Here is a 14,736-nt window from a genome sequence, read left to right as displayed (position 1 = left end):
TTATTTAAGGATAAGACACAGATACAGCATAAAAAGCAAAACCGTTACAGGTGTCACCAATCAGTCAGCGTCTGCTGAAGTATAATCATAAACATCTGTGCTCATCACAGGGCTTTTTACCTCACAGGAAAGCCCAATACAAAAAAGAAAAAACACAGGCCAGATAACACAGTCCCCTCAGGAAGGCCCCCTCCCCCCTGACAGCGGCAATGTTAGCAATGCAGCAAGGGAAAGGAGCAGGGAAGTAAGGGGAAGGGACCCCCGAACCCCAGGAATGCCCAGCTGTACCAACCCACCGAAGCAGGAGGGACTGTACTTACCCGTCCAAGCGAGGACTCGCTGACGCATTCCTGACAGAACTACAACCGAAATGGAGGTAGCTGTCGGCCCGGTCCACTGTGAGTGAGACAACACCACAGCCCAGTCATATGTGGACCTCGGAGCAAAGCTCACCGGCCACCCCAGGAGTCATGGGGTATGGCGTGGCAGACCAAGCCTCTTTGCAAAGGTGTGCCCACGCTTGCTGGTCGGACTGAGTAGACTACAAGGATCTATAATATCCAGCCTGTCTCTCAGCCAACAGTTGAAAGAAGATTCTTCAAGAAAAAGTAAAGTAAAATAAAATAAAACTTCTCCTCAGGGCGCTGGGCCCAAAGGGAGCCATACGTCCTTCTCCTTTGCTAGGCAGAACGAAACTGAGGCTGCAAGCTGCAGTGAGGAGGGTTATGTCTGGAGGGACCGCCCCCTGGGCGGGGCTGTTCAACTCTGTTAATGTAACATGTATTTAACTATTTAACATGTTTCTGCCTAGTCCTCTCCTGTAAACAGGGAACATAACCCACTTGTCAAGATTTAAGGAGCTGTGTCCGTCCATGGACGATAAGAGAAAAACCTGTTTGGCAGACAAGAGAGAAACTCAATCATGTACCCCAAGGAAACCACTTCACAACCCCAACGGTCGGAGAGGAGAGACCTCCACCGAGCCACGAATGTGCGAAGCCAGTCTCCCACCCGAGACACGGGCGGGAGCAGACCTTCAGGCGGAAGCAGGTATGTCCGCAGACTTGTTAGGCATGCGGAACAAGGTGCGCTGCTACCCTGCGGCGGGGATTTTAAGCACCATGTAGTCCTACCCCCATCGCACAGGGCGGGCGAAAAAGCGCTCGAAGGTAGTCAAGGAGGGTCCTTGCACAGGGCGAGGTCCCTAGCCCTTCCCAGACTGTGGGAACAGAATGCGCTTACCACTCGTGGCATCCTCAATGATGCCATTCAGGGAAGTCCCAAAAGGACCGTTCACCCTTAAAGGCCATCACCGAGGCCTCCTTAGAGGACTAGTCCGCAGACCAACCCTTCAGCCACACAAGGCGGCGTAGAACCACTGCATAGACGGAAGCCCCGGATCGTATCCATGGCCGCCTCGCTGAGAAATTTCTGACCCTGAACCAATTGTTGAGCCAGGTTCCTAGAGGACTCGAAAGCGTCCCCTCTTCCAGCTCCTGCAGCAGGAGCTTCGCCCTTTCGGTCGGGGCCTAACCAGGGCCCTGGCCAGAGCCGGCCTCACCGCCGAACCCACCACCGTGAATAGGGAGCGCGGCCTCCACTCTATCAGCGGGATCCTGAAATGCAGGAGCCCCTTCCACAGGCAACGTGGTGGCCCTGCCCAGTCTGGACACAGGGGGGTCCACTGTCGGAGGAAAGACCTACTGTTTTTTTTTTTTTTTTTTAACGGGTTGCAAAGTTTTTTTGACAAACTCTTTGCGGTGCATCCCATTCCTTGTATAACATATTGTCCAAATAAGGAACACAAGGAAACACTTCAGCGGTGCGTGGCGGTCTGCGGAATCCCAAAAGGTACTGACACGGAGGTGTCTCCGCCACATCCTCAATTTTTAGAGTCTCACGCACCGCAGAAACAAGAGCTCCAACAAATTCTTGCCAGCAACTGACTCTGCAGCATAGTCATCCTCACTATCCATGTGGGTTAAGCCCGCAGCCTCTGACATAACAGAACTAGAAAAACCAGCAATTCTGTGTCAGAGACATCCCCAGAAGCAGGCTCAGGGAGGGGGCACTTTTTACCCCCCATCCGGGCACTAGCTGCTTCAAACCTGGCAAGAAACTCAGCACAGCCAACATAACAGATGTGGCAGGGGAAGGGGCGTTAAGGGTTAACTCAGGCATAGCTAGAGAGGGAGACCTGGCTCAGGTTCCATAGCGTCAGCGCTGAGTCACCCACCCTGCAAGGCAGGACAAAAAAAAACCACTGGTCACCTCCTTGCTGCTATTGCAGAGTATGGGGGCCCCTGGTACTCACCACCCACCCCAGCTGCAGAGAGAGCTGAAAACCTGAGGTGTGCTCTGATGTGCTGGCTGTGATGTGTCTGTCACCTCAGGGAAGAATCACAGCGTTTCACAGCACTAAACTGTCACAAGAGACCAAGAGATTTCCAAGATGGCTGCCGTCTGAGGTAAAAATCACCTCATAGAACACAGCAGCACCCCCCAGAGTAACAACACAGTCCCCCAACAACACACAGGCCCCGGTGGTAATAAAGAAAACCCAGGAGGCCCCCCTTCACAGCCACTACCCAGTCAGGGGAAGGAGGGAGAGGAAGGGGAGAGAGGAAAGCAGGACGGACCCTCAGTCGACCTCCTTAGGGAATACACCAGCCAGACCATTTACCTGATTAAGGGGCCACTACTTACCTGTCCTGCGACTACCCGGCTGGAGGTATCCCAGACAGAACCAACGTCCGTAAACGGCATGGCTGTCGGCCAGACACACTGTGAAAAAGCCATAGAGACCGGTCATATGTGTGCCCTAGAACCGAAGTTCCCCGGCCGCCCCTGGAGCAACGTGGCCTGTTGTGGACGTCCCAAAGCTGAGCTAAGGGCCGGCACACGCTCGATGGCCTAACATGGGGGGACTACAAGAGTCAAGACCCAGCCTGTCACCCAGTCGGCTGTTGATAGAATCACAGGATTCAAAAATGCAGGAACAAAATAATAAAAGCGAGAAGAAAAAAATAGAAAATCGCAAGAAAAAAACTCCAGAGTACAGGGACTCCAGAAGTGCCCGACTCCTCTCCTTAGGCAGAAAAAGACTGAGGCTCCTAGAGCAGGGTGTGGGTTATGCCTGGGGAGACATGCCCCCTGGGAGGAGCGGCACGAAGGAAAGGTTTTAACACTTTAAGTGCTGTTAAATTCTGCCTAAACTCTCCTGGTTGGATGAAGCATAACCCTAATGTCAAAGAAGGCTGTGTCCGTAAATGAACGGAAGAGAAATTAATATTTATAATCATGTATATCAATGTCTACCAACTGATTTAGAGTAGTCAGATGTGTTTGACAGCAAAACAAGAAACGCTTTCCTTTCTCAGCCAATTTCGTAATCGCATCTTTTAAAAGGATATCTTAGTAGCTCACCTGCTCAATATCAGAAGAGGTATGAAGCTGAATTCCCCAGAGTCTAAATTTCTGTGCCACAGGGGGCATCTGCAAATCTTCTGGTAGTTCAACAATGCTGGTTCGGTTTAATGTTTCTGAATTACCATAGTCAATATAAGTGACTGCACACTAGATGGGAAAAAAAAACAAAAAAACACAGCAAATTATTAAAACTGCAGCTAAAAAAATATTGAAAAACAAATTAATGTGGCCCTTAAAGTGGAGGTTCACCCAAAAAATAAATTTTTAACATTAGATTGAGGCTAATTACGGGAAGCAGAATCGGGTGTTTTTTTTTTTAAATCAATGCAGTACTTATCGTTTTAGAGATAGATGTCCTCCGTGGCTTCCGGGTATGGGCTGCGGGACTGGGGGTTCCTATTTGATTGACAGCCTTCCGACCGTCGCATACAGCGCGCCACGAGTTTCCGAAAGTAGCCGAACGTCAGTGCGCAGGCGCCATATAGAGCCGCACCGACGTTCGGCAACTCATAACGCGCTGTATGCGACCGTCGGAAGGCTGTCAATCAAATAGGAACGCCCAGTCCCGAAGACCATACCCGGAAGCGGCGGAGAACATCTATCTCTAAAACGGTAAGTACTGCATTGATTTAAAAAAAAAAAATATTCCATAGTTTGTAGATGGATTTGATAGATTGGATGTGCTTTAGTGGTTAAAGTTACAACTTTGTTAACCACTTGCCGACCAGTGCACGACGATATACGTTGGCACAATGGCACGGCTGTGCAAATGGGCGTACAGGTATGTCCCCTTTTAACCACTTAAGGATCGCCTAACGCCGATATACGTCAGCAGAATGGCACGGCTGGGCACAATCACGTACGTGATTGTTAAATGCCCAGCCGTGGGTCGCCGGTCCGAAGCTCCGTGGCCGCGGGACCAATTGCCGCCGGAGTCCCGTGATCGGTCACAGGAGCTGAAGAACGGGGAGAGGTGTGTGTTAACACACCTTCCCCGTTCTTCAGTGGCGCTGTCATTGATCATCTGTTCCCTGATATAGGGAAAGGCAATCAATGACATCATACGTCCAGCCCTGACCCCCCTACAGTTAAAAACACATATGTGGTCACACTTTAACCCCTTCAGTGGTTAACTCCCAAACTGCAATTGTCATTTTCACAGTAAAACAATGCATTTTTATAGCACTTTTTGCTGTGAAAATGACAATATACCTTGATGAAGAATGTTTTCATTCGAAACGCGTCGTTATCCGTCCCAACTTGCCATCAATCATCTGGTGATGGTACTCCATGACGGACAGTATTCATATCATACTGATCATTCTATTTATCTATTTTTTCTGCATTCATCAATTTTGTAATAAATTTGTATTTGTCAATTTTGAAGCTTCGATTTGTTGCCTCCACAATCCCAATCCTATTTGAGTTTTTTTCAATTGTTCAGTAACTAAGGGATGATGGCAACCACATGCCGCCCTACATGAGTTGATCCTTTTCTATATTATGTATTGGAAGACTATAGCACAACAGTGCTTGCATTTTGTTGTAGTACCTCTGCTTTGCAGTACAGGACTATGTCTCCCAGAAGAGGTACAAGGGCTAGTAAAAGAGGCACTAGGAGATCCCCGCTTATGGCTAAGGATTCTGAGCATGTCTGCAGTTTACAACACCCCCCCACCCCCCATTAATCTGGTAGCAGCCTCACAGGATGATCATGTGCCCCTGTCTGGTTTTGCGGCCTCTCCTATGGCAGCTCCTGAATAAGTCACTGAGGATGCTTTAAAAGTTGCTTTGGATGGCTTAGAAGGAATAATTGCTACTATAATCACAACCTCCATAAAAAGGTGGCAGAAAACACCTGCTCTGGCTCTCTCATCAGATGAGCATTCTGGAGGGTGGAAAAATCCTTTTCTGGAGATGAGGATCAGGTGCAGTCTAAGGACTCAGAGGATGAGAAGATTCCTTCTACCTCTCAGTCGCTAAAAAGGCAGGTTCAATATTATGTAGAGATGGTACGTGCGGGGCGTGGCCAGCATGGCATGTGAGCAGACGCTTCATCACAGAGCTCTCGCTTTGATCCTTCATTGATCCGGTTTCCAGCACTCTAAAAAGCCATTTTACCTTGGGAACATCCCCTCAACACCTGGCTGCCATCTGGCTACCGTTGGAGGGCATGATGACCCGCGGACAGAGGGGAGATAGCTCGCGGCAGGAATTCCAAAATGGTGCCGCTCCGCCATCAGCACAGAAGGCGCGAACTGGGGATAAGGCTAAGGAGGGGGTGAGTAAACAGCTGAAGTACCCTAAAGAGCATACCGGAGAGCCCCCTAAGGATATGAGGTACTATGCCCTGAAAATGGCAGGGGAAAATTGGGCATGGCAGACGCACAGCCCCTGGATGACTGTGCTGCCCCCAGTGACAATGACATGGAGGAAGGGGAGACTGTGCAGGGAGCGGGCACCATGATTGAGCAGAATGAAGGCAGCTCTGACCTGCCGGGGGAGGATGAGGACCCTGGAGTGGAGGGGGGAGAGCAACCTACACACTTGCTGCTATACTGAGAGCAGTAAATAAAATGTACAGCCTCTGAACAGCCTGCAGGCACTTTTTGGGAGCCTGGAAGAAGTGGTCTGCTTGATCAGGCAAGACATTCAGAAAATAAGGGAGAGAACCACTGCAGCGGAAAGCAGGATAAGTGACATAGAAGATAAGCTCCCCCCGCTGATCAGAGATACACAGTCATCCGCACGGCTGGCTAGGGCCGTGGATATATAAGGGGGGGAAGATTGAGAATCGCCTCAGGCGCAATAATGTGCGTATAGTGGGGTTGCCAGAAAAGATGGAGGGCCCTGGCCCCACGCAGTTTGTGCAACAATGGATGGCTGACGTGTTTGGCAAAGACGCTTTTACACACCTATATGCAATTGAGAGGGCTCACAGAGTACTATCTAGGCCTCTCCCACCAGGTAATTCCCCCCCCCCCCGTCCGATGCTGGCCCGACTGTTAAACTACAAGGACATGGAAATCATACTGAGGCTGGCCAGGGAGAAGAGAAATATCCAGTTTAATGGCACGCGGTTCTCGTTTTACCCTGACTTTTCTGCTGCGGTTCAGAAGAGCCGGGCATGCTTTACTGAAATTTAAAAAACGCCTGCAGAAACTACAGGCGCCGTATGCAATGCTGTACTCGGCGAGACTCAGTCATATTGAGGGGCCAGGCCCACTTTTTTTGAACACCCTGCTGAAGCCTCGGACTGGCTGGATGCCAAAGTGGGTGCGCTGCGCCAGGCTCAGAGACCTCCTGAAGTTGAAGATTGAAATATCTGATGACTACTAGCTGTGCTGCCTTGAGTCTTCCTCGACTGAGGAAGCTGCCGGAAACATACAATGACTCTCTACACAAAATGCGAGTTTGGAAATGAAACTATTACTGCCAATGCTTCTAATGAAGTTGACCGGTGACTGTTGCCACACCAGATGGCCCTGTTGATGGCTTGAGGGACCGGTTGTCCCAGGCATGTTGGGAATGCCCGTTGGCTCCCCAGAGTTTGGAGCGACAAAAGGTTTATATGCAGATGCGTGCCCAGCCTAAACAGGCAGTTAGCCCACAACCAGCCTCCTTTCCCAGTAGATGCCTCTTACGGAGAAACGCTGCGTCGGGTGGAGCTGAGAACTCAGACATTACACACACCTGACAGTCAAGCGTGAGCCAAGGCACTGACAGAGTGTGTTCGTTTGTTTGTTTCCTTGAATTTGTTTTTGTAACTTTTTATGCCAAGTTACCTGCTCAGCAATAAAAGAGCAAGTTCTTTTCTACTACAACATGAAGCTTTTTTTCTTGTTTGCAACATTACATTTATTGCTTACTGAGAAATCCCTCAATCGAGAGGTGAGTGGACATCCAGGGCTGCAGGATCCCGGTGATCAATCCTTAAGGGTGAAATCTTGGTGGTGAGGTTGGGTGAAATCTTGGTGGAGAGGTTGGAGCCAGAGGATCCATTTGCTTTGTGATGAGCCCATTTTCATCTGAGTTGCGGTACACCTTATACATATATAGGAAAAGTGTCGTATTCGCTTGAGTCTCTGGCTGAATACTTGGACCTGGTCAAACTACCAGTCCTGTCAGCCTCCAATAGGGAGATGCTTGAAGCCCCCCTGACCCTCGAAGAGTTGCCGGCGATGACGGTTTGTTTCCTAACTCAAAGGCCCCTGGGGATGATGGACTCCCAGTGGAGGTATACAAGCAGTATGGGGAAACAATACTCCCGTACCTTCTGAGGGTGTTTAATGACGCAAAAGAGGCCGGCACCCTACCACAATCTATGTCCAGAGCCAATATAGTTTTAATCTTGAAGCCAGATAAGGACCCTCTTGACCCAGGTTGATAGACCAATTTTGCTACTACAAAATGACGTTAAGATCCTTGCCAAAGTCCTAGCCGTAAGATTGAATAGTGCCATTTCTACCACTCTGACCAATCCTGCTTCATGCCCCAAAAGTCAACGGCAATAAACCTGCGGAGACTTTTTTTTTTTTAAATATCCAGTCCCGGGCGGACACAGTGGGAGACAGAGCATTTCTATCCTTGGATGCCCATAAGGTGTTTGATAGCGTCGAGTGGGAGGGGATGCAGAGATTTGGAAGTGGATTTATTGCATTGGTGCAGCTCTTGTACTCGTCCCCGGTGGCAGCTATACGGGGGGGGGGGGGGGTTTTTCACACACTTTTAACCTACATAGGGGTACACGAAAGGGATGCCCCTTGTCCCCTCTCCTGTTTGCCATAGAGCCCTTGGCTGCCATATACCCAACAAATCCCTTGGTACAGGGATTTCAGTACGGAAATCTCCATGAGAAGATCATGTTGTATGCCGACAACACCATGCTGCTCCTCGGTGATCCTTCTGCTTCACTGTCGGAGGCCATGAATGTTGTCCGGCGATTTGGAGAATACTCTGGTTTAGTTATCAACTGGACCAAGTCCTCCCTCCTATTACTTAACCGTGACCCTTCCTTGTCCCCAGTGACCAACTGACCATGCGGGACATCCCTGTCTCCAAGTCATTTCGGTATCTTGGTATCCAGGTTACTGCATGTTTGTTGGATTTCGTCAACCTCACCCCCCTGATTAATCGCTGCCGCGATCGGGTCAAGGTGTGGAGTAGGTTGAGGCTGTCCCCGGTGGGTAGAGTGAACTTGATAAAGATGATCCTCATGCCACAGCTGCTGTATGTACTTTATAACTCCCCGATGGTCATCCCCCTTAAAAAGTTTAGAATTATAAATTCACTCTTTCGCTCACTTATATGGCTCGCGAAGCCCCCTAGAGTCAAGCTTGAACAACTACAATGGACGAACGCTGGTGGGTTGGCATTGCCCAATCCTTGGCTGTACTACTTGGCTTCCCGAATGCAACATATTGCAAGAGTTGTAGGCCCTGGACAGGACCGGGAACTGAATCTGCAGGACTCTTCGGTCCGGCTACTCAACTTCACCACTGGGGGGGAGATGGCGGAGGGATTGGAGGCCCTATGATACACTAAGTGCAATAAACTCTTGCCCACGTACGTGCTCAAGCAGAAGATTTGTAATAAGGTCAGGATGCTCCAGGGGGTGACAGGGTTCACTAAATACAGTCCTATCTGGGATAATCAATACTACCGCGAACTGGCTAAATTACCTTATGGCCTAAAGTGGAAACAATATGGTATCTCCCTTATGACTCATGTGATTAGGGTGGGCAGACTTAGATCCTTCCAGGAGCTCAGTGCAGACTTCCGATTGCCGGCTTCTATGCATTTTTACTACCTACAACTTAAACATGCTGTGGACGCACAGAGGGAGGGAGATGTTTGGTCCTTGGACTCGGCGTCGGTCTTCAACTACTTATTAGAGGTGAACACATATAAGGGCTTTATATCATGTTATGCCATGCTCCTGAATCTCTTCATACCGGGTGCCCCTTTGAGGGCAGTGTCCCAGTGGGAACAAGATGTGGGAGCATTTGAGGATGGGCATTGGGAGGAAGCCTTGCAGCCGGTCCCCATGTGCTCCCTGAACCTGTCACACAGACTTTCACAGCTCTATATCCTTCTAAGGGTGAATTATATGCTGGCTAGACTAGCACGAATGGGGCTGGGGGTTGAGTCGACCTGTGCTAGGTGCTGTAGAGATCATGGTGATCTTATTCACCTGCTGTGGTGGTGCCCGAATCTACACCTATACTGGACAAAGGTCATTGATGCTCTAAATGGGGTATTTCTAGGCAGGCCATTGGTAGAGCCCTATTTCAGGCCCGATTGATGTTGAGGCACTGGAAAGACACTGAACCACCCACGGTGCAGGAATGGATCAAACAGATGGGAGTTACTTAGGTTGGAAAAAGTTGTATATCAACATAGAGGGTCCAGCTCTAAATTTGAAAAATGATGGGCCCCTTGGCTGAATGTTCCAGGTCTGGTCCCAATAGATCTGGTGTATGAGCGTCTATTTTAAGGCGGAACGGAGAGGGTGCATTTGTAGGTTTTAATAAATTGCATAATGGCTAGTGTAGGCTGAACTATACCATGGTTTGGGGGCGGTGACATGTTTTGGGAAAATGTAAAATGACTGCTGGAGGAGTGAACTGGGTATATTTTTGCATTTAAAGTTTTCCCTTGTTTTTTTTTTTTTATTGGTGTGCTGGGCCACACTGAGTGAAATGCTTGTGCTCTGGAGCTCTTTTCTTGTATTTACATTTCGGTTCAATAAAAACCTTTGTTTGAGAAAAAAAGAGATGGTGCGTGCCACTTACAAATTGCCTCCTGTTGAAGCTTCTATGTCCTCGGTTTCCTCTTGTGATCTCGGAAATCCCCACAGGCTGCATGCTCCTTTCCAGTTCAACCCTTGCTGTAGAAACTGATGTATGACGACTGAGTTCACCCAGAAAAACGATTTTCTCCTCCTAAGCAGTTTTCCCTCCTTTATCCTATGGAGGAAGGTTTCACTAAGAAATGGGGGGTACCTGCTATAGATGCAGCTCTTGTGCAAACAAAAGCCTGACCTGTCCTATAGACAATGCTCAGGGTTTTAAGGATCCAACTGATAAAAAGCTGGAATCTTTATTGAAAGAAGATGGTTAACCTCCTCCCTACAGAGGAGATTGAGGTTTATGAGGACCTTCCTAAGGCCCTGTGTTTTACGGTTGATGCGATTATGGACTCTGTTCAGCAAGCATCCTGCTTGAATCTATTGCTAGTACACATGCGCAGGTCCCTTTGGTTGAAATATTGGGAAGCCAAGGTTTCTTGCAAAAGATACTTGGCGGCGTTGTCCTTTGATGGAGGACGCCTGTTTGGGGATGATTTGGATAAATACATACAAAAGATTACCGAGGCAAGTCTACTCAGTTAACGGTTAAAAAGAAGAGTAAACATCCTTCATTTAAGCGTTCTTTCCCCAGCCCCTGGAACCTAATTTTCCAGGCAGTGGCGACGGCCTCCCCAGTCAAATACTAGGGGAAAGGCCCAGAGCCAAGCCCAAGGGCAGAAAAGGACTTGGGGTTCAAAATCTTCGAAATAGAACCCAAAAACTTCCCTATGAAGGGGCGCCCCCACTCGGCCGAGAGGGGGGGGGGGAAGGCTGCTGCAATTTGAAAACACCTGGCAGGAAGAAACTCGGGTCAAGTGGATCATCTCCACGGTGTCCTCAGGTTTCAAGCTGGAAGTCAGAGAACTTCCGCCACCCCGTTTTTTGAGATCAAGGATTGCCAAAGATCCGGGAAAAAGGGAGGCCTTTGTCTTTGGCCTTGAAACGCATGTTGTCCCAAGGGGTAATCAGAGTTAGCCCCAGAGGATCAGGTTTCTACTCAAACCGTTCACGGTTCCAAAACCAAACGGGGATGTCAGACTTATTCTAGATCTGAAAAACCTGAATCAGTTTCTGAACATCCGCTCCTTTCGCATGGAGTCTGTCCGTTCAGTTGTCTCCACCCTCCAGGGAGGAGAATTCCTGGAATCAATAGACATCAGGGATGCATATCTACATGTGCCAATATTCCCCACTCACCAAAAGTTTCTCCCTTTCAGTCTGGCTACTGCACCTCGAGTGTTCACGAAAAAACTTGCCCCTGGCAAGGCTGAGGGCACGGGGCATAGCGGTAACAGACTATCTGGACGATCTGTTGCTCATAGATCAGTCCGCTACACGCTTGGACCACAATGTGCACAGCACAGTGGAGTATTTAGAGTACCTAGGCTGGGTCCTCAATCTGGAAAAATCCTTGTTACAGCCTCAGAAAAGGCTGGAATATCTGGGCGTGATTATAGACACATCCCAAAGCAGGGTATTTTTACCCAAGCCAAAGGCAACAGGCAAAAAGAAGGCCTTCCATCCGTCTATGCATGACATTTTTGGGAAAGATGGTAGCCTCATTCGAGGCTGTCCCTTACGCCCAGTTTCACTCAAGGCCGTTACAGGGCAGAATTCTGACTGCTTGAAACAAAGATGTTCAGGCCCTGGACCTTCCAATGATCTTATCTCCAAAGGTTCGCCAGAGCCTCAATTGGTGGTTGCTCCACCAAAATCTATCAAAAGGAAGATCCTTAACTCCGGTTACCTGGAAAAGGTCAACCAGACGCCAGCCTTCTAGGCAGGGGGGCAGTTCTGGAAGAGGCATCTGCCCAGGGGAAGTGGTCCGGAGCCGAAAAGCTCCTACCCATCAACATTCTGGAGATTCGGGCAATTCATCCTGCCCTCAGTCTGGTCTTACAGACTGCAAGGTTGTCCTGTTCGGATACAGCCCGAAAATGCTACAGCTGTGGCCTATATCAATCACCAAGGAGGTACCAGAAGTCTGGATGCTCAAAGAGGTGAATCACATCTTGTCCTGGGCAAAAAGGCATATTTTCTGCCTGTCTGCGGTCTTCATTCCAGGGGTAGAAATTTGTTTTTAAGCCGCCAGCAACTGAGTCCAGGAGAATGGTCTCTACACCCCGACATATTTCAAGTCATATGTCAGAAAGTAGGATTTTTTTGTACTCACCATAAAATCCTTTTCTCTGTAGCCTCAGTTCGTAACAAGCAGTACAAACCTAAAGGAGGGGTGGGTGCTGTCCATGGACAACAGAGAAAAGGATTTTACGGCAAGTACAAAAAAGTACATTTTTGCTTTCCGTCCATTGACGGACACAGCCTTCTCAAGTCTTGACAAGTGGGACGTCCCCAAGCAGTGTAAAAAAAAAACGAGGGGTGGGAACAGCATCAGTAAAAAAAAAAATAAGCTGGCTCAGGAGGTGATAGAAGTGTCCCTTCCGTTTGATCCATTACACTTTCTTTTGGGCCTCCCATTCCCAGGTCTGACCAAAGGTGCTAACCGCTTGGCCGCCTATATTTTATTGGCCGCCAGGAGGCTCATACCAGTGTGTTGGATGTCTGATGCCCCGCCTCCATGGCCTAGATTTCTCCACCTGGTTGCTGAAATCCGGAGGATGGAGTACTTGACAGCCTCTGTTAACGATTCCATACCACAATTTGATAAAATCTGGGAACCCTGGGATCTCTCGAGATATGGGATCCCGGTGTCGTTGCCCTCGCCCTAGTGTATGTATTATGTTTGCTCTTCCACTATTTGCCTAAGAGTTGTTTGTTTTATATGATCTTGTTAAGTCATGCAGACCTCTCCTGTGTTCTGCGTCCTTGGACACTATGTATATGTTTTATACTTCCATGTTCTTTCTTTGTACAATCTCGATATTGTCATTGTGTTGATCCTTTCAATACTTTGTATCTTATAATATTGTAAGGTCTTACTTGTTTTTTTTGTTTTCTATAACTCAATAAAAATACAATTTAAAAAAAAAAAAAAAAAAAAAAAAAAAAAAATTCACTTCAAACAAGCAGAGCTCCTCAACGGAGGAGGTGCAACTTTAAACAGCCGCCTGCAAAACCTTGCGGCCGAAGGAAGCATCCGAAGATGCACTCACATCAACCTTGTAAAATTTGGAAAAAGTGTGAACAAACGACTAAATCGTCGCCTCGCACACCTGTGAGACAGACGCTTGATGTCGGAAAGCCCAGGAAGCACCAATTGCCCTGGTCGAATGTGCCGTGACCGGTAAGGGGGGCACCCGCCCCCTAAGAGCAAAGGCCTGAGTAATCCGCCGAGACATGGTGGCAGACGAGACCGCCAGGACATATTGTGAACCAGACACAAACACAAAAAGTGAGTCAGACCTCCGAACAGGAGCCGCCACAGACAGTTACACCCACAAATGTCCTCGTTAAGGTGAAATGACGAAAACATCTTTGGAAGAACGGAAGGTTGTGGGTCCAGCACCGCCTTATACTTATGGAGGACCAAGTATGGCGACTTCCAAGACAACTCAGAAACACGTCTGACCGAAGTAATGGCCATCAAAAAGGCCACCTTCTGAGATAGTGTCAAGAGCGGAATCTCTCTGATGTCTTCAAAGGGAGGTTTCTGAAAAACCAAGAGCACCAAAATCAAATCACAAGGGGGAAGAGGTGGTATAAGAGGGGGGGGGGGGGGGGAGTATGTGCTGAACCCCCTGCACAAAGGTACCCACCAGAGAATTGGCCGCCAAAGGCCGCTGGAAGAACACATCTAGATCTGAAATCTGTCCCTTAATGGTGCTTAAGGAGAGTTTCTGATCCACTCCACGCTGTAAAAACAGCTGGATCCTGGAAACCGAAAACGTTCATGGTCGAAACCACATCTCGTCGCACATGGAGATATAGGCCTTCCACGTGCGATGGCAAATCTTCCTGGAAGAAGACTTCCATGCCCTCAGCATTGTTGAGATCACCGAATCGGAAAGACCTTGGTCCCTCAAAACCTGGCTTTCAACAGCCATGTCGTTAAAGCCAGCGACTATAAAGCAGGATTGAGTATGGGACATTGAGACTGAAGGTCCTCCCGCATTGGCAGCCGCCAAGGTACATCTGCCACCAGGCGCACGAGATCAGCGCACCAAGGACGCCAAGACCAATCCAGAGCGATTAGAATCATCGGGATCCCCTCGGCCTCCACTCTGCGGAGCAGACGAGGGAGCAACTTCAGTGGTGGAAAGGCATAATTTAGCCGATACTGACCCCACGGGGCCACCAACGCCTCTGCCCAGGGATCTCTGGACCTGGCCACGAACCGACACCTTGCGTTATGGCGAAATGCCAGGAGATCAACGTCCGGTGAGCCACATCTCTCCTGCAAAGGAGTTGAAACACCTACGGATGCAATGACCATTCTCCCTGGTCCAGCATCTGGTAGTCTGCCTGACAGTTTTCTAGACCCGGAATGTAGACGGCGG

The 14,736-nt window shown here is 48.9% G+C and overlaps 1 protein-coding gene across 5 annotated transcripts in view; it reads right to left on the bottom strand.

The window, feature by feature from the left end:
• Positions 1-14,736, bottom strand: part of STK31 (serine/threonine kinase 31) — a 369,252-nt gene that overhangs the window by 227,541 nt on the left and 126,975 nt on the right. For all 5 annotated transcript variants that reach the window (XM_040352870.1, XM_040352874.1, XM_040352872.1 and 2 more), the window contains one exon: positions 3,427-3,576. In XM_040352870.1, coding sequence (XP_040208804.1) covers positions 3,427-3,576 — 150 coding nt within the window. The remainder of the gene's footprint in view (positions 1-3,426; positions 3,577-14,736) is intronic.

The sequence above is a fragment of the Rana temporaria genome, chromosome 5 (assembly GCF_905171775.1).
Source record: "Rana temporaria chromosome 5, aRanTem1.1, whole genome shotgun sequence".
Lineage (NCBI taxonomy): Eukaryota > Metazoa > Chordata > Amphibia > Anura > Ranidae > Rana > Rana temporaria.
Note: the sequence above shows the minus strand (reverse complement) of the source record. Positions and strands in the feature narration are given on the sequence as shown.